The sequence below is a fragment of the Oncorhynchus kisutch genome, linkage group LG1, assembly GCF_002021735.2.
Source record: "Oncorhynchus kisutch isolate 150728-3 linkage group LG1, Okis_V2, whole genome shotgun sequence".
In the NCBI taxonomy this organism is placed as follows: domain Eukaryota; kingdom Metazoa; phylum Chordata; class Actinopteri; order Salmoniformes; family Salmonidae; genus Oncorhynchus; species Oncorhynchus kisutch.
The window spans coordinates 40,323,107-40,350,436 of NC_034174.2; the positions used below are offsets into that span (position 1 = coordinate 40,323,107).

General features: G+C 42.8%; 1 protein-coding gene across 2 annotated transcripts; it reads left to right on the top strand.

Annotated features, from left to right (window-relative positions):
* The first annotated feature begins 255 nt into the window (after window positions 1–255).
* On the top strand, window positions 256–26,480 carry LOC109893913 (uncharacterized protein KIAA1671-like). 2 transcript variants are annotated; one of them, XM_031824395.1, is made up of 7 exons: window positions 256–784; window positions 20,739–20,854; window positions 21,731–21,830; window positions 21,928–22,081; window positions 22,563–22,687; window positions 23,045–23,211; window positions 23,435–26,480. In XM_031824395.1, exons 1-7 carry the CDS (start codon window positions 278–280, stop codon window positions 23,508–23,510), a joined length of 1,245 nt encoding a protein of 414 aa, XP_031680255.1. In that variant the 5' UTR covers window positions 256–277; the 3' UTR covers window positions 23,511–26,480. The 2 variants fall into 2 exon arrangements, with proteins under 2 accessions (XP_031680255.1, XP_020342708.1); XM_020487119.2 differs by lacking the exon at window positions 256–784 and adding an exon at window positions 16,069–17,774.
* Window positions 26,481–27,330: the final 850 nt, after the last annotated feature.

Below are 27,330 nucleotides of genomic sequence, written 5' to 3' on the forward strand. Positions count from 1 at the left end.
AGAGAGGGAGAACATGAGGAAAGAAGAGAAGGAGAGAGAAAGACAGATAGAACTTGAGAGGGAAAAGGAGATACTGAGAGAGGAAGAAGAGAGGGAAAGGAGGAAAGAAGAGAGGGAGACAGAAAGACAGATAGAACTTGAGAGGGAAAAGGAGATACTGAGAGAGGAAGAAGAGAGGGAGATGTTTAGAGTGGAAGAGGAGAGATTGAGAGAGGAGGACAGGGAAAAACTTATAGAAGAGGAGAGGAAAAGAGAAAGAAAGAGAGAGGAGGAAAAGATGAAGGAAGATGAGAGACAGAGAGAAAAAGAGCAGGCAAGAGAAAGACAAAGAGAGGAAGAGAGGGAGAAAGAACAAGTGGAGTCCCCAGTCCAATTGATCACTTTTGAACCTGACCACTCTCCCAAGCCAGAGCTTCCTTCTCGTTCCCCTACCATCCCCATCATAGAACCCATACTGAAGGATGAGGAGCAGCCTCACATCAAGGTGGTCTACAGCTTTTCTAACAAAGAGGAGAAACCTCTTCTCGAGGTGGTCAATGATAATTTCTCCATCAAGCTCGGAAGGTGGGGGTCTCAGACCAGGCTCCTCGCCGACTGTGCCCAGGATGAGACATCTTCCCCTGGAAGGTTACTGGGCCTCCAGAAAACCGTTGTTAACACCCAGGAAGCACTCAACGTCAAATCTCACCCAGCCGAGGGGAACATAGAGTGGGTAGTCCCCGCCCCAGAGAATAGGATGGAGAAGGTGGATGAAGAAGAGGAAGCAAATGTGGACACAGAGGAGGTAAGCAAAGGGAAGGTGGGAGGGGGAGGGAGAGAACTTGAAAATGATCTCCACATTTTTTTTTTTTTCATGGCCTTTTTCCTTTGCAACACTGTATGGGCAGACTTACCATGGGCTTAAAACCTGGTGTTATACTAGGGAAATTGTGTTTCCATAGCTAGGGCTGACACCATGGACAAGCAGAAACCACAAGCTCTGAATATTCCAACAGTTGCTTCTGAGGATTAAGCTCAGTGACATGAGAATCCACATAAAGGTAGATACAGTGGCAAGAAAAAGTATGTGTGCCCTTTGGAAATACCTAGATTTCTGCATAAATTGGTCATAAAATTTCCTCTGATCGTCATCTTGGTCACAACAATAGACAAACACACTCTGTGTAAACTAATAACACAAAAAAAAATATATGTTTTCATGTCTTTATTGTTCACACAGTGTAAACACGGTTCACACCGAAAAAGTATGTGAATCCTTGGATTTATTAACTGGTTGACCCTCCTTTGGCAGCAATAACCTCAACCAATTGTTTTCTGTAGTTGCGTATGAGATCTGCACAACGGTCAGGAGGAATTTTGGGCCATTCCTCTTTACAAAACTGTTTAGGTTCAGCAATATTATTGGGGTGTCTGGTGTGAACTGCTCTCAAGGTCATGCCACAGCATCTCAATCGGGTTGAGGTCAGGACTCTGTTTGGGCCATTCCAGAAGGCATATTTTCTTCTGTTGAAGCCCTTCTGTTGTTGATTTACTTCTGTGTTTTGGGTCGTTGTCCTGTTCCATCACCCAACTTCTGTCAAGCTTCTATTAAGCGGACAGATAGCCTAACATTCTCCTGCAAAATGTCTTGATAAACTTGGGAATTCATTTTTCCGTCAACGATGGCAAGCTGTCCAGGTCCTGAGGCAGCAAAGCAGCCCCAAACCATGATGCTCCCTCCACCATACTTTACAGTTGGGATGAGGTTTTGATGTTGGTGTGCTGTGCCTTTTTTTCTCCACACATATTGTTGTGTGTTCCTTCCAAACAACTGAACTGCAGTTTCATCTGTCCACAGAATATTTTGCCAGTAGCACTGTGGAATATGCAGGTGCACTTTTGCAAACTTGGGAAGTGCAGCTTTGTTTTTTTTTAACAGCAGTGGCGTGGTGTCCTCCCATGACCACCATTCTTGTTCAGTGTTTTACGTATCGTAGACTCATCAGATGTTAGCATGTTCCAGAGATTTCTGTAAGTCTTTAGCTGACACTCTAGGATTCTTCTAAACCTCGTTGAGCATACTGCACTGTGCTCTTGCAGTCATCTTGGCAGGACGGCCACTCCTAGGGAGACAGTGCTGAACTTTTTCCATTTATAAAAAAAAAATCTTATCGTGGACTGATGAACATCAAGGCTTTTAGAGATACTTTTGTAAGCCTTTCCAGCTTTATGCAAGTCAACAATTCTTAATCTTTGGTCTTCTGAGATCTCTTTTGTTCGAGGCATGGTTCACATCAGGCAATGCTTCTTGTGAATAGCAAACTCAAATTTTGTGAGTGTTTTTTATAGGGCAAGTCAGCTCTAACCAACATCTCCAATCTCGTCTCATTGATTGGACTCCAGGTTGACTCCTGACTCCAATTAGCTTTTGGAGAAGTCATTAGCCTAGGGGTTCTTTTTCCAACCTACACTGTGAATGTTTAAATTCTGTATTCAATATAGACAAGAAAAATAAAATAATTTGTGTTTTATTAGTTTAAGCACACTATGTTGGTCTATTGTTGTGACTTAGCTGAAGATCAGATTAAATTTGATGACCAATTTATGCAGAAATCCAGGTAATTCCAAAGGGTTCACATACAGTGCCTTGCGAAAGTATTCGGCCCCCTTGAACTTTGCGAACTTTTGCAACATTTCAGGCTTCAAACATAAAGATATAAAACTGTATTTTTTTGTGAAGAATCAACAACAAGTGGGACACAATCATGAAGTGGAACAACATTTATTGGATATTTCAAACTTTTTTAACAAATCAAAAACTGAAAAATTGAGAGTCTTGACTTGACTTGGTTGACTTTGTATGGAGCACGGTTGATCTAAAAAGAGACACAGAAAGGTGCAAACAATAACGAGCAATAATAGTAATGAACATACAATGAATCAGCTGTTAATGGCAATTGTGTATTTATTTTTATTTCACCTTTGTTTAACCAGGTAGGCAAGTTGAGAACAAGTTCTTATTTACAATTGCGACCAGGCCAAGATAAAGCAAAGCAGTTCGACACATACAACAACAGAGTTACACATGGAGTAAAACAAACATACAGTCAATAATACAGTAGAAAAATAAGTCTATATACAATGTGAGCAAGTGAGGTGAGATAAGGGAGGTAAAGGCAAAAAAAGGCCATGGTGGCGAAGTAAATACAATATAGCAAGTAAAACACTGGAATGGTTGATTTGCTGTGGAAGAATGTGCAAAGTAGAGAGAAATAATGGGGTGCAAAGGAGCAAAATAAATAAATAAATACAGTAGGGAAAGAGGTAGTTGTTTGGGCTAAATTATAGATGGGCTATGTACAGGTGCAGTAATCTGTGAGCTGCTCTGACAGCTGGTGCTTAAAGCTAGTGAGGGAGATGGGTGTTTCCAGTTTCAGAGATTTTTGTAGTTCGTTCCAGTCATTGGCAGCAGAGAACTGGAAGGAGAGGCGGCCAAAGCAAGAATTTGTTTTGGGGATGACCAGAGAGATATACCTGCTGGAGCACGTGCTACAGGTTGGTGCTGCTATGGTGACCAGCGAGCTGAGATAAGGGGGGACTTTACCTAGCAGGGTCCTGTAGATGACTTGGAGCCAGTGGGTTTGGCAACGAGTATGAAGCGATGGCCAGCCAACGAGAGTGTACAGGTCGCAGTGGTGTGTAGTATATGGGGCTTTGGTGACAAAACGGATGGCACTGTGATAGACTGCATCCAATTTATTGAGTAGGGTATTGGAGGCTATTTTGTAAATGACATCGCCGAAGTCGAGGAGCGGTAGGATGGTCAGTTTTACAAGGATATGGGTGAAGGATGCTTTGTTGCGAAATAGGAAGCCAATTCTAGATTTAACTTTGGATTGGAGATGTTTGATGTGAGTCTGGAAGGAGAGTTTACAGTCTAACCAGACACCTAGAATATGTGGACAACTACAAATACCTAAGTCAGAACCGTCCAGAGTAGTGATGTTGGACAGGCGGGCAAGCGCAGGCAGCGATCGGTTGAAGAGCATGCATTTAGTTTTACTTGTACTCAAGAGAATTTGGGGGCCACGGAAGGAGAGTGGTATGCCATTGAAGCTCGCCTGGAGTGTTAACACAGTGTCCAAAGGGCCAGAAGTATACAGAATGGTGTCGTCTGCGAAGAGGTGGATCAGAGACTCACCAGCAGCAAGAGCGACATCATTGATGTGAGAGTCGATCCAAGAATTTAATCCAGTGGCACTCCCATAGAGACTGCCAGAGGCCCGGACAGACCCTCCGATTTGACACACTGAACTATATCAGAGAAGTAGTTGGTGAACCAGGCGAGGCAATCATTTGAGAAACCAAGGCTGTCGAGTCTGCCGATGATGATGTGGTGATTAACAGAGTCGAAAGCCTTGGCCAGGTCAATGAATACGGCTGCACAGTATTGTTTCTTATCGATGGCGGTTAAGATATCGTTTAGGACCTTGAGCGTGGCTGAGGTGCACCCATGACCAGCTCTGAGACCAGATTGCATAGCGGAGAAGGTATGGTGGGATTCGAAATGGTCGGTAATCTGTTTGTTGACTTGGCTTTCGAAGACCTTAGAAAGGCAGGGTAGGATAAATATAGGTCTGTAGCAGTTTGGGTCAAGAGTGTCCCCCCCTTTGAAGAGGGGGATGACTGCAGCTGCTTTCCAATCTTTGGGAATCTCAGATGACATGAAAGAGAGGTTGAACAGGCTAGTAGTAGGGGTGGCAACAATTTCAGCCTATAATTTTAGAAAGAAAGGGTCCAGATTGTCTAGCCCGGCTGATTTGTAGGGGTCCATATTTTGCAGCTCTTTCAGAACATCAGCTGACTGTATTTGGGAGAAGGAGAAATGGGGAAGGCTTGGGCAAGTTGCTGTGGGGGGTGCAGTGCTGTTGACCGGAGTAGGGGTAGCCAGGTGGAAAGCATGGCCAGCCGTAGAAAAATGCTTGTTGAAATTCTCAATTATAGTGGATTTATCGGTGGTGACAGTGTTTCCTATCTTCAGTGCAGTGGGCAGCTGGGAGGAGGTGTTCTTATTCTCCATGGGACTTGTTCCAGAACTTTCTTGAGTTTGTGTTGCAGGAAGCAAATTTCTGCTTGAAGAAGCTAGCCTTGGCTTTTCTAACTGCCTGTGTATATTGGTTTCTAGCTTCCCTGAAAAGTTGCATATCACGGGGGCTGTTCGATGCTAATGCAGAAAGCCATAGGATGTTTTTGTGTTACAATATGCAATTGCATTAAGCATATAAATTGGTAACGTTCTGCATGAATGGCCAGAAAGGGGGTGCAATAGCATGCGGCAGCATAGTAGGCCGAAGCTATTGCAGGCTAATTTATTAATGGCTACATAGCATAGCATTGCAAGCAAACAGACAATAAAAAGCTAACAAAAGTAGTAAGCTTAGCCATTAAGCAGGCCTAGTTAAATTAACCAAGCAATGCACAAAAAAGGCAACAATTATTAATGTCTCCATTAACACAAGTAGCAGGGAGAACAGATCAATTGACTCAAAATGTCTGTTTGACTGACCCGTTAGCATTTCGCAGCCATTAGCGGCCAATGTCAACTATACAAAACAAACAATGTTACGGGGGTCCTCTTCTTATCCTCTTCTATAAGATAAAGGACTGTACTCACATTTCAATGATGCATACTGGTTGTTCGTCGTGCTCAACTACTCAATCCTGTCTGGGTGAAGGACCCGGATTGAAAGGAGGCACCCTCGAACCTGACCATATAAATACCTTGCCATAGAGTTATATAGAGGGCACACCTGCCACGAATGTCCTCCATCCTCGCTAGGGTTGAACATTTTCCCGGTATTTTACAAATGTTCTTATACCGAGAATTGTCAATAGGAAGTGTCATTCAAAAGCATTATAAAGTTTATGTCACAACTTCCGCCGAAGTCGGTCCCTCTCCTTGTTCGGGCGGTGTTCGGCGGTCGACGTCACCGACCTTCTAGCCATCACTGATCCATTTTTCATTTTCCATGGTTTTGTCTTGTCTTCCTTCACACCCGGTTCCAATCCCATCAATTACATGTTGTGTATTTAACCCTCTGTTTCCCCTCATGTCCTTGTCGTTGATTGTTCTATTGTATGTAATGTGCAAGTCATGTGTCGATGTGCAATGGGTTTTGTACCCAATTATATTATTTTTTGTATATTTTTGTTTTTGGAGTTTTATGAACACTTATTAAATGACTCCGTTTATACCAAGTTCGTTTTTCTGCGCCTGACTTCCCTGCCACCGACATGCACCCATTACAGAATCTCAGACCATAACTATAGAGTCAGCAGGAGAGGGTATGCCGACCATTGAGGTGGAGGAGCACGTCCAGAAGCATGCAGTTATGCTCTACCATCTTGGCGCCGCAATGGATCACATTGTCCAGAAAATGGACCACTGGGAGAGACAGGGAGTTCTTCCAGCGCCTCCACCAGCACAACCGGGGTCTCCCCTGAGCGCCCCTTACCGCTGGGCCCTGATCGACCATTACCGCTGCAGTCTACGCGAGGATGTCCGTCGGGAGCTGGCCTGCAAAGACACCACCCTCACGTTTGAGGACCTGTCCATCCGGCTGGACAACCTGCTGGCTACTCGCGGACGTTCAGATCGGGGTCTGGTGGTTCCATCCTCCCGCACTCCCTCTCCAATGCCCATGGAGCTGGGAGGGGCAGTGCGCAGGGAGACCGGAGGGGGTTCACGCTCATGTACCATGTGTGGCCTCAGAGGTCCCACTGCCGGTCCATGCCGGGTTGGTTCCTACGGGAAGTGAGGCAGCAGGCAGGGCGCTCTGTTCATATGTTTGTGTCTGTCACGTTCCCTGAGTTTTCCCCGCATTCCCAGCATAAGGCGCTCATCGATTCAGGCGAGGCTGGGAATTTTATTGATAGAGCTTTAGCCTATAGTTTAGGGATCCCCATCGTTCACGTGGATGTGCCCTTCCCCGTTCACGCCTAAGATAGTCGTTCATTAGGGTCAGGGTTGATTAAGGAGGTCACCGCGCCTTTGGGCATGGTGACGCAGGGGGATCATATGGAGAGAATTAGTCTCTTCCTCATTGACTCTCCTGCGTTTCCCGTGGTGCTGGGCCTACCCTGGTTAGCTTGTCATAACCCCACTGTTTCTTGGCCACAGAGGACTCTCACGGGGTGGTCACGAGAGTGCTCAGGTAGGTGTTTAGGGGTTTCCGTTGGTGCTACAACGGTGGAGAGTCCAGACCAGGTCTCCATCGTGCGCATCCCCCCCTGAATATGCCGATTTGGCTCTCGCCTTCTCCAAACAGAAGGCTACTCAATTACCACCTCATCGACAGGGCAATTGTGCGATAGACCTCCTGGTAGACGCTGCACTTCCCAGGAGTCATGTGTATCCCCTCTCATAGGCGGAGACGGAGGCTATGGAAACATACAGTGCCTTGCGAAAGTATTCGGGCCCCCTTGAACTTTGCGACCTTTTGCCACATTTCAGGCTTCAAACATAAAGATATAAAACTGATATTTTTTTGTGAAGAATCAACAACAAGTGGGACACAATCATGAAGTGGAATGACATTTATTGGATATTTCAAACTTTTTTAACAAATCAAAAACTGAAAAATTGGGCGTGCAAAATTATTCAGCCCCTTTACTTTCAGTGCAGCAAACTCTCTCCAGAAGTTCAGTGAGGATCTCTGAATGATCCAATGTTGACCTAAATGACTCCTTCCTAGGGTATCGCATTTCCACTTCAGGGGTGGAGATGGAGAGTGACCGCATTGCAGCTGTGCGTAATTGGCCGACTCCCACCATGGTAAAGGAGTTGCAGCGGTTCTTAGGGTTTGCCAACTACTACCGGAGATTTATCCAGGGTTTTGGTCAGGTGGCGGCTCCCATTACCTCACTGCTGAAGGGGAGCCCGGTGCGCTTGCAGTGGTCAGCTGAGGTGGACAGGGCTTTTGGTCACCCGAGGGCTCTGTTTACCTTGGCTCCCGTGTTGGCCCATCCGGATCCCTCTTTGGCGTTCATAGTGGAGGTGTACGCGTCCGAGGTTGGGATAGGAGCGGTGCTCTCTCAGCGCTCGGGTCCGCCACCGAATCTCCGCACCCTGTGCCTTCTTCTCAAAGAAGCTCAGCCCGGCAGAGCAAAACTATGATGTGGGGGACCGGGAGCTGTTGGCTGTCATCAAGGCCTTGAAGGCGTGGAGACATTGGCTTGAGGGGGCTAAACACAGTCCTGGAAATTCGTGTTTGTGCGCACTATGAAGACAATATGTACCTGCTAAAATCGGTTTCCTATTGAACATACTTCTTTCTGTAATTAATATTATAGTTTGATTACATTTTAGGGTATCTGAGGAGTAAATAGAAATGTATATTGACTTGTTGAAACAAAGTTTAGGGGTAGATTTTCAGATTCCTTTCTCTGCATGTTGAACGGCTAGATTACTGAAATCGATGTCGCCAATTAAACGTTTTGGGTTATAAAGAAGGATTTTATCTAACAAACCGACACTACATGTCTTAGCTGGGACCCTTTGGATGACAAATCAGAGGAAGTTTTTCAAAAAGTAAGTGAATATTTCATCGTTATTTGTGAATGTATGAAACCTGTGCCTGTGGAAAAATATTTTGATGTGGGACGCCGTCCTCAAACTATCGCATGGCATGTTTTCGCTGTAATGGCTACTGTAAATCGGACAGTGCAGTTAGATTAACAAGAATTTAAGCTTTCAGCCGATATACGATACTCATATGTACCTAAATGTTTAAAATCCATATGATTTATTATTATTTATTTGAATTGTGTGCCCTCCAGTATCACTGGAAGTTGCGTGACCCCTAGCCCTAAGAACTACATTAAACTTTCATATAGCTCTTTGTTGACTATTGCTTGGAATTATCGTCCACCATCATCACTGGCCTGTACCCTACCTGCCCTATGCTCTCCCCTGGCCCCTTACTCTAAATCTGAATTTGTCCTGCTAGGGGACCTAAATTGGGACATGCTTAAACCAGTCCTAAAGCAATGGGACTCCCTAAATCTCTTTCAGATTATTACCATTCCCACAAGGTATGACTCCAAACACTCATAAAAGGCTACCATCCTTGATGTTATCCTCACAAATAATTCTGATAGGTATCAGTCTGGTGTTTTCTGTAATGACTTAGTGATCACTGTTTTACAGCCTGTGTTCGTAATGGCTGCTCAGTGAAATGGCGTGTCCTGATTTGTCATAGATGCCTGCTAAAAAATGTAATGAGCAAGCCTTCCTTCATGACCTGGCCTCTTTAAATCAGCTTGATCCCCTCTGTCGAAGATGCTTGGACCTTCTTTTTTTATATGTTTAGTGATATTGTTAACAAACACGCCACCATAAAGAAAACGAGAATTAAAAAAGGTTCAGCCCCTGGTTCGGTCATGATCTGGCAGAGTTACTCCACCTCAAGAATTCCATTTGGCAAAAGGCTCGGTACACGCATACTCAGGCTGACTGGCTCTCGTTCAGGTAAATGAGAAGTGCACTCAGGCTATTCGGAAGGCCAAAGTTAGTTACTTTAAGGAGCAGTTCTCTGTCTGTGGGTCTAACCCCAATAAGTTCTGGAAAATGGTTAAAGACTTGGAGAATAAAGCCTCCTGCTCACAGCTGCCTATGTCCCTTAATGTTGATTAATGTTGTTACTGACAAGGAGCACATGGCTGAGCTCTTTAAGGTTGCAGCCCCTATCATCGCCAAGCCTATCTCTGACCTTTTTAACCTGTCTCTCCTCTCTGGGGAGGTTCCCATTGCTTGGAAGGCAGCCACGATGCGTCCTTTATTTAAAGGGGGAGACCAAGCTGATCCTAACTGTTATAGGCCAATTTCTATCTAGCCCTCAAAAGTGTTGGAAAAACGTGTCCATAATCAACTGCCTGGCTTTCTTAAAACGTGCCAATTATCAACTGAATGGCTTTCTTAATGTCTATGGTACTCTCTTGTATGCAATCTGGTTTCCACTCAGGTTATGGATGTATCACTGCAACCTTAAATGATGTCACCATTGCCTTTGATTCTAAGCAATGTTATGCTGCTATTTTTATTGACTATTTTCTTTGGCCTGGTTTGCTACCTGCCTCTCTCAAAGTGTATAAAGTCAAAACTTCTGCTGTCTCAGTCACTGCCTGTCACCAAGGGAGTACCCCAAGGCATGATCCTAGGCCCCAAGCTCTTCTCAATTTACATCAACAATATAGGTCAGGCAGTGGAAAGCTCTCTCTTCCATTTATATGAAGATGATACACTCAGCTGGCCCCTCCCTGGATTTTGTGTTAAACGTTCTACAACTGGTCATCTCTGTATACCCGTCGCAAGACCCACTGGTTGATGGTTATTTATAAAACCCTCTTAGGTCTCACTCCCCCTTATCTGAGATACCTACTGCAGCCCTCATCCTCCACATACAACACCCATTCTGCCAGTCACATTCTGTTAAAGGTCCCCAAAGCACACACATCCCTGGGTCGCTCCTCTTTTCAGTTCGCTGCAGCTAGTGTTGTGGAATTATTGTAATCAAAAGGAGAGACTTTTAACTTTTTTCAAAACAATCAAATTCTATTATTTAATTACTGCAGTAATGGAGCTAATCCCGTAGGTGATTAGTTGTGAGCCCAACGAGCGGATTTGAGCCACAGCATTTTATAGCAAAGTCCATCCTCTTGGATATTCATGACAAACAACAGATGTATGGAATGGGTCACAAGGTTAGGATTCGTATGAAAGATACTAATAATTCACAGCAAACAGTATCTGCTGTAAAGACTGTTCTCATTGTGTAGAGACCATGGTCTGGCCCCCAACTCCATACTGGAGCCATCTCCCCTTGGTACCACAGTACAGAAACATTAACTCATGCTATGGAAAGTGGTCTTGTTAGGCTTATCATCCAAAGACATCGCAAATCTCCTAGAGGCCCACTTTCAGTTCACACAGACACAATAGAGTTATAAGAATCCGCTATTCTGTTGCATAAAACAACCATTTGATGCAATTACAGGATTATAACATAACCTTGAATTTTCCCCCCACACTAGCGACTGGAACGAGCTGCAAAAAACACTCAAACTGGACAGTTTTATCTATTCATTTAAAGACTCCATCATGGACACTCTTATTGAGAGTTGGGGCTGCTTCGCATTATGTATTGTTGTCTCTACCTTGCCTTTGTGCCGTTGTCTGTGCCCAATAATGCTTGTACCATGTTTTGTGCTGCTACCATGTTGTGCTGCTGCCATGTTGTGTTGCTACCATGTTGTTGTCATGTTGTTTTGCTACCATGCTGTGTTGTCATGTATTGCTGCCATGCCTTGTTGTTGTCTTAGGTCTCTCTTTATGTAGTGTTGTGGTGTCTCTCTTGTCATGATGTGTGTTTTGTCCCATATTTATATTGTATTTATTTGTATTTTTAATCCCAGCCCCCGTCCCCGCAGGAAGCCTTTTGCCTTTTGGTAGGCATCATTGTAAAAAAAGAATTTGTTCTTAACTGACTTGTCTAATTAAATAAAGGGGAGGTAAAAAGACTAATAATTGTCACATTTTGCTATGTAAAAATTATAATAAATGCGATCAAATTTAATTCGTATTGGCTCTTCATTAATTCTCGTTTCCCCTCCAGATTAGAGAAGACTCTAATCTGTCAACTATAGGCTACCAAAATATTTGATCAATTTCCAAATATTGAGAGAGAGAGGCTTTTTTCACGAGCGCATATGCCATCACCAGCGAGTGAGCTCCACGTCATTGGGTGAGTCAGTGAAACTGGAAAGTATTTTTAGGACCGTCATTTCCTCATTATATTGTAGCCTACAATATGTCTCCTCACACCTAGGCTATTGATGGATTCAAGACAAGGTTGTTTTCATTGATCTCAGATTCTCAGTTTGTCAGTGTCAAAGTAGCCTGTCATTTCGATCTTTTGTGCGGTATTATGGTGCTTTCAAGACAACTGGGAACTCTGTAAAAAAAACGAGGTCCAATCATGACGTCTCAATCTTCAGGTCGGAAAGTCGGAGCTCTAGAAAGAGGCCAAACTTCCCCACTTGGAATTCCATGTTGGATGACCGTTCAAAATACATTTTCCCAGTTGGAGCTCGTTTTTTCCCGATTTTCAAGTTGTCTTGAACACGCTGATGTCGGACGTCGGAGATTTCCAAGCTCCGTGTTCCCAGTTGTTTTGAAGGTTGCATTTTAAAAAATTATGCCAAAGTCTCCAATCATGTAAAATGATGTAGAAATGCATGAAATGTGTTTATAAAAGGCCAACCATTTCCTGGACCCTAGGCCACAAAAATGTTTTTCCCATGTGTGCAACTTCTGTAAGTGGCTCTACTCTCTGCTCTATGCCACTACGGAAATGTGATGATATTATTATAAAGGTGATTTTTTTTCTTCTCATGCGTTCTGGTACCTCCGAACTCCTCAGGTCACCCCCCCCCCCCTCGCGCTCACTTTTTGTTCCAGCGCCTCTCGATTTACAAATTACGCACTGGGTAATGAAGACATATACAATCAAATCATATTTTATTGGTCACATACAGATATTTAGCCGATATTATCGCGGGTGTAGCGCAATGCTTGTGTTCCTAGTTCCAACAGTGCAGTTGGAGTCCTGATATAGTATTTCTTAGTCATTTAGAACATTTTCTACACATTCATTTTCACTTTGAAAATGTGGACTACGTTGTGTAGATTGATAGGAAAAAAAAATCGAATTTAATCCCTTTTTAGATTATTTTTTTAAGGCAGCAAACAGTAAATGTGAAGACTGTGCAACGGGTGTGTAGACAGACATTCAATAGCGACTGTAGATATGAAAAAGGAAAGGAAATTGAGAGTTACAGGAAGGACATACCGACCTAAGAGTGAGAGATAGAGGAGGAAGAGAGGATAGATTGTGTTCGGAGACAGAGTGATAAACTGGTGAAGGGGAATAAGAGAGAAGCAATGTGTCTGTCGTACCTGAGGCTTCTATGGGTGAGTGATCTTTTTTTCTCATAGAAGAACAAACAGCTACATTGAAAGCGGTCACACTTTCCGTCAGTGTAAAAGAGAACTAGAGAATTCAGGCCAGGTGACATGGTTAAATATGAATGTAATCTCTATTAATTTTGAATATCAATCTGGTTCTACCCGCTAGGAAGAGTTACTGCTAAAAAAGTTATGACATTCCATGCATGCACATTGGTGGGATTGAGAAGTATCAAATTAGCCACACGATCTAGTTTAGTATTTTGATTATGCAAACACCAAACATTTTGAATTTGAATGAAGGGTTTGAGTGACAGATGTATATGAAAGCAATTCTAGAGCTATGCAATGTCTTGAACAAACATATATATGGAGACTGCTCCTGTTGCTTTGTATTGACATTACCACCGTATTTACGTGTAGCAAATGCTGTTCTGCTTCAATGTGGTATTTTTAGTAGGCTGACTAATGCAGAACTATTATTTTCAATGAGTCATGTTCTAAGTATTTCCCCTTCATCAGTGATTCACACTTTCTTTGTTGTTGTGTGGCGTACTTCCTCGTTATATTGTACTACACTCTTGCGTTTACATGAAAGTGCAGAGAGAATTTTTGTGTGCAAAACAGATTTGTGATTCATATTGTTGGATTGTGGGCTCTGCTTTGCATTTTTGCCATAATGGTTTCTGTGACAGGGGAAGGTAACGCTATATAGGTCATTCTCCATTTTAAAGCCCTCAATGGCGCTGCCTATGCTGAAACAGGCTTTGTGTCATGTGAGAAGTTTATCCAAGTCTATGTTAGCCTTATATTTATCTCACTTCCTTAATTCCATTTTCTTTGAATGAGTGGTTTGCCATTTAGTCCACTAAGTGGTGCTAAATAACCAAACTACATTTACAGTAGTACAGTACAGCTAGAGCTAGAGTAGAGTAGAGTCAGCTAGAGTAGAGTCAGCTAGAGTAGAGTCAGCTAGAACTAGAGTAGAGTCAGCTAGAGTAGATTCAGCTAGAGCTAGAGTAGAGTCGTCAGCTAGAGCTAGAGTAGAGTCGTCAGCTAGAGCTAAAGTAGAGTACAGTAAGCTAGAGCTAAAGTAGAATCAGCTAGAGTAGAGTCAGCTAGAGCTAGAGTAGAGTCAGCTAGAGCTAAAGTAGAGTAGAGTCAGCTAGAGCTAAAGTAGAGTCAGCTAGAGCTAGAGCTAGAGTCAGCTAGAGCTAGAGTCGGCTAGAGCTAGAGTCAGCTAGAGCTAGAGTAGAGTCAGCTAGAGTAGAGTCAGCTAGAGCTAGAGTAGAGTCAGCTAGAGCTAGAGTAGAGTCAGCTAGAGCTAAAGTAGAGTACAGTAAGCTAGAGCTAAAGTAGAATCAGCTAGAGTAGAGTCAGCTAGAGCTAGAGTAGAGTCAGCTAGTGTAGAGTCAGCTAGAGCTAGAGTAGAGTCAGCTAGAGTAGTCAGCTAGAGCTAAAGTAGAGTACAGTAAGCTAGAGCTAAAGTAGAATCAGCTAGAGTAGAGTCAGCTAGAGGTTGAGTAGAGTCAGCTAGAGCTAGAGTCAGCTAGAGCTAGAGTAGAGTCAGCTAGAGCAGAGTCAGCTAGAGCTAAAGTAGAGCAGAGTCAGCTAGAGCTAAAGTAGAGTACAGTAAGCTAAAGTAGAGTAGAGTCAGCTAGAGCTAGAGTAGAGTCAGCTAGAGCTAGAGCTAGAGTCAGCTAGAGCTAGAGTCAGCTAGAGCTAAAGTAGAGCAGAGTCAGCTAGAGCTAAAGTAGAGTCAGCTAGAGCTAAAGTAGAGTCAGCTAGAGCTAGAGCAGAGTAAGCTAGAGCTAGAGTAGAGTAAGCTAGAACTAAAGTAGAGTCAGCTAGAGCTAAAGTAGAGCAGAGTAAGCTAGAGCTAGAGCTAAAGTAGAGTACAGTAAGCTAGAGCTAGACCTAGAGCTAAAGCAGAGTAAGCTAGAGCTAGACTGGAGCTAGGGCTAAAGTAGAGTAAGCTAGAGCTAGAGATAAACTAGAGCTAAAGTAGAGTAAGCTAGGGCTAGAGGAAGTCTGTTACTGGTCTCCCACATGAAAAAAAATACTATATCATGCATACAGTACTATAGTATTCACTGTAGAGTTTTGCGGACTTTACTGTACTGTTTACAGTTAACTATATTATAGATACTGTAGTAATGGAACTGTAGTATATTCACTATAATAAATAACGTAGTGTTTTTGCAGATTGTGGTATACTGTAGTATTTACTGCAGTATTTTTGTGGACTGTACTATACTGTAGTATTTACTGTAGTGTTTTTGCAGATATTACTTTCCATGGATACAATATATGGTCTATACTTGGCATGTAGGTTTCTCACTTATGGGTGGCACAAATTGTGATATGGGGGAGGGGAATGAGCAGGGTATATGCAAATTAAATACTGTAGTATTTACTATAGTTAAAAAAGTGTAGTGTCACTGTAGACTATAGTGTTTTTGCGGAAAATACTGTAGTATTAACTATAGTATTCTATAGTATACTACAACACGCTATAGTACTACACATGATCGAGGGATGCTACAGTGTGTACTATAGTATTCTACAGTATAATACAGTTCACTATAGAATTCTATAGTAAGTACTGTAGTATTTTTTAATGTGGGCTGAGAGAGCATAGTGTCAAAGGGTCTTGAGTATTTTCTATCCAAGCCCCAGGATGAGCAGCCAACCATGAGAGGCCTGTTCAGACTGACTGATTCACTGACTGATTGATGGATTGACTGTCGGACTGACTGACAGATAGATGGGCAGTATGTAGTAGTGGAAGGCATGCTAGCATAACTTAATAATAGATTAGAATCCTCCCCCCGCCCTCCCATCTATCAACACTGTTCAACCTCACTTCTCTCAAGACAGCAATTCATAAATACCATACATGGTACTTCAAGCTAGCTCTTGCTCTCTGTCTCTCTCCCTCCGTCCCTTGTCACCCCACCCCTTGCTGAGAGAGTGTCGCCTTCTCTCTCTCTCTCTCTCTCTCTCTCTCTCTCTCTCTCTCTCTCTTTCTTTCACAAACACACACACAAATACGTACACAGCAAGAGAAGGAGGGCTCATGGACTGACAGAAAAGTTCCCCCTTCTCTCCTTTTCCTCTTCCCCCTTTCTCTTTCTCACACAAACACTGTTCTCCTTTCCTCTCTCTCCCTCCTTCTACCTCACATACTCTCTCCATATAACTCTTTCTCTCTCCCTGTTTCTCTCTCTCTGTTGTCTCTCTCCCTCCTACCTCACATACTCTCTCCACATAACTCTCTTTCTCTCTTCCTGTCTCTTCCTGTGTCTCTCGCTGGTCTCTCTCTCTCGCTCTCTCTCTCAGTACTTTCTCTCTCTCTCTCTCTCTCCCTCCCCTAGCCTGAAAAAGGTAGGCTTTTCACTCCGGCACCTGCCCTTACCTACAGCACAGAGAGAGGGCGAGAGGGAGGCGAGAGCAGAGCAGCACCTTGGCCCAGCCTCACCTTCCTGTCGGATTTTCCACCTTACTTCTTAACACAGAGCCCAGCTTTGTTTGTTGTTCTCTGGGAACGTTGGGAACATTCCCTCAGCTCTGTGGAGATCAAAGCAGAGAATGAAGCTCACCTCACCTGGCTGTGCATGGATGGATACCCGAATCGGTCAAGATTCCCATCTGATTTTCCCATTTGATCCCATTTTCCGAAAATAAGTTTGAGGAAGGGTCAAAAAGAACCTGGGAGTTCAGGTGGTTTTAACTGCAGGAGAGACGGACAGGTTTGGTGTGTGTGTGTGAACGAGGGAATGTGCCAGAGCAAGAGAGAGAAAGAGACTTAATAGACAAAGAACATAAGTGAGAGCTAAAGTAGTTCTACGTAGTCCATTTTTAAGGCTGGCTGGGCATTGAGCAAGAACAATACATACAATAAGGAAAATAGTCTATCAGCTGCAACAGGAGTCATAGATTTATAACTTAGTACGTTTTCACTTTCAGGCTGTTTCTTAGTGTTTGTCAGTCTAGTTGTCACTGTGTGTGCTCAGATCCATTGTAGTCAGCCCTGTGGTGTCATTGGAGGATTTTGTTTTATTCTGAGCACACGGTTGGCCAGTTAAAATGATTGACAGGGCTAAAGAAGAAGAGTTGTTTCAGGAAGCGGGAGTGAGGTTTATACAGGAGGACATGGGGAGATAAGATGGATCCTGCCCTAGCAGCACACTTTGGACCTATGTCAGACTTTGATGAACTCAACCTGTACTGGCTCCTGTCGACTATCCTGGAGGAGGACAATTTCTACCACCGCCATCTTTGAACTTTGGCACCAGGAAGTAAAACACTGTCAGGGGAGAGGGTTATCTCGACCTCAAACCTTAATCCAAATTTTTTTAAAGTATTGACTCTTGGTTACCTCGTTTGACTGGTTTCCATGGTGACCCCGTCAGCACGGGGACCTGTCAGCATCATCGCGTGGTAGCCAACAGCCATGCAGTACCTGGGTGGTAAACTGTCCTCCGCCCAGGTCCATGTCTCTGGCTGGGTGGGCAGCGTGCGTCGTTCCCTACAGGGGGCACTGAACTTAGTCTGGGGAGATGAGGAGGAGGTGGTGGTGGTAAAAGAAGAAGAGAAGGAGAAGGAAGAGGAGGATGAGGGAGAAGGTGGGGGAGGGGGCAGGAGGTTCGACAGGGCTGTGTCACCTCTGCGTAGCTTTGCCTCACGGAGCCGGCAATCCCTGAGGTTGTTCTCTGTCCGGAGTCGCCAGCGGATGACGCTGCGTAGACGGGCAGCAGACACCAGCGCTGTAAGAGAACCTGTCTGAACAATGTCATTATCTGCACTTTAACCAAAACCTTTTTCGAATGAACATGGACATAAAAGTGATACTTAGCCGAACAACTTCTTTCTCTCCATAGTCCGTAGGGCCACTAATTACACGTCTTTCTCCACCTCTATCCCTCCAACACCTTTCTACCTATTGTTGCTTATTCCAATCCTTCTTCTCGACCCCTCAGAGGCTTGTGTAGGCCTATGGCATATGCCGGTGGGTGTGTGTGTGTGTGTGCTGTTTATCAGTATGCATACGGTTAGCATTTCCCTCTTTCAGTGGTGTGAACGTTGGGACACAAGGCCTGAGGGATAGCGATAAGGCCCATGGAAACACTGCTGTGTGTGTTTGTTCCCTGCTATGAATTTACTCATAATGCGTCTGCTCATGTTAACCTCACTTTTAGCCAGTGATAGGGAAGCTTCTCTGAAAATATAGTTTACCAAGCTACCAATTGCTTCACACTGGAAAAAGTTAAGCTACACTAAACCTACCCTTGAGAAAAATATAGTTTACTTAACTAAAGTTACTTTGAAAAAGTAGTTCACTGCATACAAACTACTTTGTGATTATCACATCTAAATCTGAAATGTCATAGACTACAAATTGCAAGAACAGTTTGCTCTGGAGTCAAATGTTAACAGAATGTGTAATTTAGTCTATTAAACACAAAAACGGTTTCAAGTGAGAATAAGGCCGGTCTGATGCCAAAAAAGAAAGGAAATGCTTGCCTACTTCACCCATATTTTCTTTTCTTTGTGGAAAAAAGGTAGTGTGTATTTCCAGTAGTTAGCTACACTGCTACATGGCAAAAAAAGTCATTAACTACTGAAAACACTACCTAGATTTGAATTTAGTTTAATTATCACCAAGCTACAGCAAAATGGAGTGAAATTACTATACTGAACAAAAACATAAACGCAACAACTTCAACGATTTAGTTAAAGTGGCTGGTCTCAGACGATTTTGAAATATGAGAAATACTCACTAACAAGGATATAAACAAATGTAGAGAAATAAGCTTTTTGTGCTCATTTTTTTGGAACATTTCTGAGATCTTTTATTTCAGCTCATGAAACACTTCACATGCGGCATTTATATTTTTGTCCAGTATAGTCGACCTACACATAGTTCTCTATTCCCCAACAGAGCTTTAAGCCACACACCTTAGCGAGATGTGTCTGTGCCTGTGTAATTTATCGCTGAATGTTTTCGAGGACATGCTAGCTAGCATTAGGTTGTATTTCAGTCTGGATGGCTTTAAGCCCCCCAATACTATACTGTAAAGATGTTCAAATGAGGTGTGACTGCAGAGCACTACCAGGAATCCTGCTCTGTCTTGACTTGTAACCCTCGCCCCACCCCCACCTATTATACTCATGCTGTTTGGATCCCCGCGAAAATAGTTTGGTTGTGTCATAACATCTCTCCCCAAGATGTGAACATTATTCCCAGTGGTGCCACCCATACGATAACATCTGCGTATACTACTTTAAGTCGCTTTGAATTGGAGCGTCTGCTAAATGTATTATATTTTTTTATTATAGAATGACTCCTTGTTTTGAAGGAGAATGGCTCCTTATTTTTGAATGACTTACTGCAATCGATATACACTAGTTATGATATTATCGCTGTACACGTGGATGACTTGCCCTTGATGTAAAAAAAAAAAAGGTGACTTTAAAAAATATATATTTTCATACCACATTGCTAGGTCTACTCACTATAGCATATAGTACGAAGTTGTCCTAAATTCCTAATTTGGTTACATATTACTGCCCACTTTATACACTGTAAGCTTTCTATGTACACCGGTGGAGATTTGTGAACCTGCTAGGCTAGCTGCCTTCTGGACTGCTATACAGCTGCCGGTGTAACACCAGCAATTTAACTCAGCTACTGTACATACCAGACAGGGTTGTGAAGACAAAGTCAAAAGTAGTGCACTATATAGGGAATAGGGTGTCATTTGAGACAGGGCCAAAGTAGACCCAGTCCTCCTGTCTGCCACTGTGCTTACTCTATGAGGACATAGCCTGCTGTACTGTAGGCAAATCTCTTGATAGAGGTTGATTCATCTCCACAGTGACAAGGCCAGCCAGGCCAGACGCATTGTGCAAATTAAGTCAGACAGAGAAAATAGCTCCTGCTCTCTGTGTGTGTGTGTGTGTGTGTGTGTGTGTGTAGCCCGACTCATCCAATCAATCTGCAATCAAGGCAGTAAAGGAGTTATGAAGAAAGATGTTTACCAAATCAACAGCTGTTCCTCTCCCACTGTATTTACACCGTGTTGGTTTCAGTGGAGGCTGGTGGGAGGAGCTATAGGAGGATGGGAATGGAATGCAATTAATGGAACGGTATCAAACAGATCAAACATGGAAACCACATGTTTGACTCCGTTCCATTGATTCTATTCCAGCCATTACAATGAGCCCGTCCTCCTATAGCTCCACCCACTGGTCTCAACTGGTTGGTTTTGTTGCTGGGTAACATAAAAATGACAATAGTGTGCGCCTTGACAAACACTAGAGTGAGGTGAGGTCAAAGAATGTGTGTGACTGTCAGTGTGTCTGTTAATGTGTGTGTGTCTGTGTGTGCGTGTGTGTGTAATCGTGTGTGTGAGGGTGGTGTTTTTTGAGGACAGTGTACCCTCTGTGACCAGCTCATTAAAATATTAATGCTTGGCTGGTTGTTTGACCTCTTTCTTTCTCTGTTGTGATGATCTCTCTTGGATTCACGTGCTCTCTTCAACACTGTTCTCTTGCAACCCCCTCTCCTAGTCACCCCACACGTTTAGGGGAATGCTCCTTACATTAACATTATATAGGCCCTCTAAAAGTGTCAGCTGAGTATTGGTATCTGTTTTGCTCCCTGCATAGTGTCCCTCTTCATGAAACTTACCTAAAGTTTTGATAACTCTCTCTTTCTCTCTCTCATCAGGAGCAGTTGAAGTGCTGTGTGGGGGCGGGAGAGGGACATGACACAGAGGCTCTGATTGGTGGAGAGCTAGACAAGCAGTATGGGGGATGTGACACTAGACTGTCTGAGGATGACAGGTGGGTACAGGAGAACCACCGTACAATAGTCCTATTCTACTGATAACTACACTATGGGTGCATGTCAATAGTCTTAAAGATCCCACACACCAGTAAGATTGTCAAATGTTTGCTTGCCGAGAGCACTCAGCACCTCTGAACAGAGTGTCGGCGGTCAGTCTCTTTTGTGTTCACACCGCACAGACTTTGAAGCCATCAGCCTTGTTAAAATACTCCAAACCAGAAGGTGGCAGTAGTGTTGCATTCTTAAGCTTAGTTTGGCAATGCTAGTCCCTGTGTATTTTGCTTTTTAGGTATCCAATGTTAGCTAACTAGCTAGCTGCACTAATGTTGCTATTGTTGTAGAAAGCCCTTGTTGATACTAGCCAGATGGCCACAACTAGATAACTAGCTAGCAAGATGGCAAAAAGCAATTTCATTCACTCTCCATAATCCCAAACTGCCAGTGTCAGCCCATAGACATTTTTTTTCTCCTAGCTAGCTAATGTTAAATAAACCGTTAGCATGTCATTCGCTAGATAGCGTAAGATATTTTTTAGCTTTTTGTTGTCACTCCTGTCGGGTCCCCCACATGGAGATTTGTGCACTCTGATTGGCTCAAAGTCAAGCTGTCGGCCACTGAGGAGCATTGCGATTCTATAAGTAGGTAGCCTACCAGGTCGGTACGCAGAAGGTAGTTAATTTGTTCTACCAAGACAAAGTGAAGGTAGCATACTTCTTCTGACATCTGCTGGTTAATAAAACATATTGCAGGGGGACACATGGATTGTGTGAACCCACATTGGAGCAGTACCAGATTAAGTGGACAAAGGTTTTCCATGTGTATGCCCACATTTGAATTGTTGGGATCTGTTTTTTTATTCCCCACATCCTAAGTCTGCAGACGACAGTGGAACAGATCTCCCCTGTCACACCAGATGAGCCTAACAGCACATCTCCACTAGAAGAAACAGAGGAGCTATTAGCCTTTCCTGATGTAAGTCTCTTGCCAAGGCCTATCTGGTACTTTCACTATGCATTTTTAGGCTACGATATTTGACTTTGCTTGTCCCTGCGTGTGTGTACGTGCACAGATTTCTCCTCTATTGGACACCAGTGCTCAGCGTGCAAGGGCAAAGCTGAGGAAGAGTCGGAGGACCCGCCCCCCTCGAGCTGTCCATCAGAACTCTACCACAGCAACGCTTGAGGAAAACCGCATCCATGACTGGAGGTTCTGTGACTCCTCAGGTTAGTAGACAATTCCATTTGTCTACTATCGACCCCTTTTTTTAAATGTTGTATTTAACCTTTTATTTACTTAGGCAAGTAAGTTAAGAACAAATTATTTTTTACAATGACGGCCCACACCGGCCAAACCTGGATGACACTGGGCCAATCACGGCTGGTTGTGATAGAGCCTGGATTCGAACCAGGGTGTCTGTAGTGATGCCTCTAGCACTGAGATGCAGTGCCTTAGACTGCTGCGCCACACGGGAGCCCAATGTAGCTAAATCTGTAGAGATCATGTACATTAGTTCTAGACAAAAGGTTGATAGCTACACCTTGCCCTCTAATAGGCTAGGTGGAATTTGCGGCATATATTTCCTACACCAATCTCATTCTTTCAGATACACAAGTGGCTAGGAGGTAGAGGTTAAGGGTCATTGCAACCATTCCTCATTAAAAGTAATTCACACAAGACCAAACATCTGTTATACCCCTTTTTCAGATAAGGTGGACTCTCTAACAAGGGGAGATTGTGAGTCTGATGAGGAGCAGCCCAGAGGGAGGGAGGTACCTTCCCAGCCCCAGAGAATACCCCTCTTTTCTGGAATGGACCCGTCCGCTCTCAAGGTACAGTATGTAGATGCTCTCAATCCACTGATGCTCTGTTACACCCTGAAAGATTGACTGAGGCTAAGTGTGCATCCCAAATGGCACCCTATTTCCTATTTAGGGTTCATAGGACCATAGGGTTCCGGTCAAAAGTAGTGTACTATATAGGGAATAGGGTGCCCTTTGGGACGTAATCTTAGATGTAATCAAACCTGCACTGCTGGACATGCTGCATGACAAAGTTCCTAAACCATAAAAAGTGCATATTGGGTGATAAGTGATTGTTTACTGCAGGATTTTTCTTAGTGCAGGGAACTCCTTACTATCAAAAATGTTTAGAACATGACTTGTTCTTACCTTCACTGCCTCTCCTAGGCCCAGTTAAAGAAGCGAACAGGGGGAGGAGTTAAAGGAGCAGATACAGACAGTCAGACAGACAGTCTTGCTCTGTCCCCCTCTCAGCTCTCCCGCTCTCCCGGATGTTCCTCCTTCCTCCCCAGGACGTCACAGATACTACCCCCTGTAGTGAACAAAGATGGAGGGTAAGTTTAGTCCCAACATGCTGCTCTTATCTTACTAGCATAAAACCACAGTTTCAGCATTGTAAGTTATTTTAGTAGTTTTAAAATGTTATTCAACATGAATCAACCAAATGTGATGAATGAGAACAACTAGCAACACAGATGACTGAAATAGTTAGCTGGGTAAATTAGTTAGCTGTTAGTACAAGGCAAACCATTTGATCTATGTTTGTGTGACCCTCAGGGGGGACTCGTCTCCTTCATGGCTGCAAGAACTCAAGTCTAAGAAGCGCTTGAGTCAATACAACAGTGAGGACTAGCTGAGTGGATGGACCTCATTTTTACACCAGCTATTACAATCAAAATACCTATCTGATCACATTCCCCTTCCATACACACCTTAAAGTGTTAGTTAACTCCAAAGAAAGCCTATAGCTTGTTAAAAGTTTGCAGTCTGAAGTCATCAGACACACTTTGATTTGAGTGAACTATCACTTTAAAATATGCCCTGTATCTGTGTCATGTAAATGAGCTTTTATTCCTGTTTACCTCTAGGAGATACCACCAAGCTAGCACATTCAGTTCCTTGGAACTTGTAGGAATGTACGTTTTTGGTTTACCATTGGTTCTGGGAACAAAGCCATTAGTATCTTGACCGGGAAAACGAAAAGTTCTGAGAATGGAAGTGAAAACGTGGTCTGTTCTGGAAACGTACATTTTTAAGTTGCAGAGAGATTCTGAGAAGCTTTCCTGGGAGGTTTTACTAACGTTCTGAGAACGTAAATTATAGGTTATTTGAAGGTATTTATATAACGTCCTGAGAAAGTGTTTCAATATGACTTTTAATAACACTGATAGCTTAGTTTGAACTCCAAGAACATATAGGACACATGGAAATGCATTTATTTTTATTGTGCCAGAGTCTAACCTATGATCTTCTGTTTTTTATCCATGGAATTAGTCAACTGCGCCACCAGGATGGAGCTAGCATTCCATGTTTGTTTTTTACTCATACAAAGCTGATCATTTTAATCTATTAAAATAGACCCCATTTCAAAGGAAACAAGCACTAATTAAGTCCCGGTATGGCCAATTAGTGGGCGTAGCCAACACACTTAACAAGATAGAGGATAGAGAGTTTTGTTAATGCTGAGAACAGAATGTATATGTTTTTAAATAACATTCTTTAGAACGTTCTCTGAATGTTAGTAAAGTTTTTGTGTTTTTTATGGAAAATATTCTTAACGTTCTCTGAACAATTTGAGAACATGAATTTAACTAGAACCTGTAGGAAACGTTATGCTGAAGTACCAAAATTACCACAGAAAAATGTTGTTTCTTAATGTTCTTTGAACTATTGGAGAACATTCTCAATGTCAAACCAGTTGGAGAACATTCTTAGAATGTTACCAAAATTGTAATGAAATATAACCATGTTTGAACTTTTTGGAAACATTCTGTTAAAGTAATGAAATTCCAAGAAAACAATGTTTTCTTAAATGTGCTGAGAATGTTCCAAAGCCAAGCAACTATCCTGTACCATTCCCAAAAAGTTGTGAGAAGGATGCATGCAAAATAACCATAGGACAACCACGCTCTCACCAAGCTCTAAGAAACATATGGTTCTCAGAACATTGTGTGCTAGCTGGGCATTGACTTGGAGATCATCCAACTGATGCTGCTGTTGTTGCTGACAAACACCCCTGTGACAAACACAGCAGTGACCTGGACTCCCTCCAATTGTGTGCCTTTCCAGAAACTCCCTTTTTTTATTGACAAGCAATGCAAGACAATGGAGAAGCATTGGATACTTTCCTGCCCTGCGTTGTGACCATCTCTTCGACTTTTCTATTCGTCAAAGGAATTATAAGCATGTAGACTATTTGCAACACAGAAACACACACACACACACACACACACACACACACACAGAATATTTGCAACATTTGGACAAGTGCCTCTCATCCCAGGCCACTATATGTTCTAGACTGTATCTTTCCATCCATCCAAATTTGCATGCCAGATTCTGTGTGGGAGCTTGACGTAATTACCTGTTTTTAGGTCATGCACACAAATATCCACAATGCCACAAGGTTCACATACATACTTGAATTGTACATCTTTTGGCACCTAGCCAATGGAACTTTCCTTCTTTCTCAATTGATCTCTTGTTTTGAACTAACCCGTCGGTTTCTTTCCTCTGTTATGTTATGCACTCACTCGCTGCTCTGATGAGCTGCTCTGATGAGCTGCTCTTGATAAAAGTATCTGGTAGATACAACGATATTATCTCTACTCTATCCAAACAAGAAAAGGAGAGGAATAACTCTGTCTGCACCCTTGTTGTGGTTTGATTAGAGACAATGTCTCAACACCTGTGTACAATAGGTCTTTCATCTGATCTCAGCCAATAACAAACCAATACACATGTGCTTACTCTGCCTGCCATGATGCCCAAATCCTGCAATAGTGCCATAAAGCACTTTAAGAGTGATCCATTTACAGTAACAATGACAGGTGCACTACAAAAATAATTGTATACAATACCATTCCCCGTCCATAGGTGCAGACTGACATTGACAAAATGATGTCTATCAAATAATAAGTACTAACTTTACACATTCAGATTCAAGTATATTTGGGCAAGGTCCTATTGTAGTTGCATTAGTAATAAACATGTTGATCTGATATGTCTGTATGTATTGCTGTCAGCCACAGATAAGATCTTGTTTCTTCTGAGTGTTGATCAGCTGATATTGCTCATTGCTGCCAGATCAATTAAGGAGTATTTTCTATCCGTGTTTTTTGAAAGGGTGCAAATCTCTAACATTTTCACTTTCATATTATCTTCATAACGTTCACTGGAATAATAGAAAACACAAACAATGCACACACTCAGAAATGCATATACTGTAGGCCTATATACAGTAAGAAACATATTTTGAATGGCACCATAGTGTTTTTGACACCTACACCTACTTGGCTACATTGAGTAGTACCCACAGTGTGAAAAGTGGGTAACACCACTTGACACCCAATGTCATAACACGTTATGATATGGCCATAACAGCTGACATAACTTGTCATAACTTGTCACAATATAGATATATATATATATATGTCACAACAGCTGTAAATATATATTTACACATTTATTCAAATAACTTTTTTTGCATGCCAAGAGGTTTCCTTTCGTTTGAAAGTTTGTTTCTTAAATCCTTTGTTGTTGTAATGAATTATTTTTAAAATAACTTGTAGAAAATAAACTTTTATGACACTGTCATGAAGAATTGTGACCATCTTGTGTAACTTTACTTAGACTAAGAAAATACACTTCATGACACTGTGAAGAAGCACTATGATCATCGTAATCATATAAGCCAGATTGGCCTATCACGTACATGCCCTTATATCAGTCATTAGTCAAAAAGAGGGTGTCTTGTCCTGCTCCTGCATTCATCTCAGTCATCAGCAACAGAGCATTGGGGTAGGTGCATGTCTGACATCAATGTGTGCGCAATTACAATGATAATTGAATATGGTCAATCATTTTTTATATATACAGTACCAGTCAAAGGTTTGGACACACATACTCATTCAAGATTTTTATTTTATTATTTTATACATTGTAGAATAATAGTGAAGACATCAAATCTATGAAATAACACATCATGTCGTAACCAAAAAACTGTTAAACAAATCTAAATGTATTAGATATTTTTCAATGTAGCCACCCTTTGCCTTGATGACAGCTTTGGACACTTTTGGCATTCTCTCAACCAGCTTCACCTGGAATGCTTTTCCAACAGTCTTGAAGGAGTTCCCACGTATGATGAGGTCATTAGCTGCTTTTCCTTCATTCTGCGGTCCAACTCATCTTCAACCATCTCAATTGGGTTGAGGTCGGGTGATTATGGAGGCCAGGTCATCTGATGCAGCCTCACACATGTAGGAACCACACATGTAGGAACCACACATGTGGAGATAATCCGTTCACCTACTCTGCGTCTCATAAAGACACGGCGGTTGAAACCATAAATCTCAAATTTGGACTCATGAGACCAAAGGACAGATTTCCACTGGTCTAATGTCCACTGCTGTGTTTCTTGGCCCAAGCAAGTCTCTTCTTCTTATTGGTGT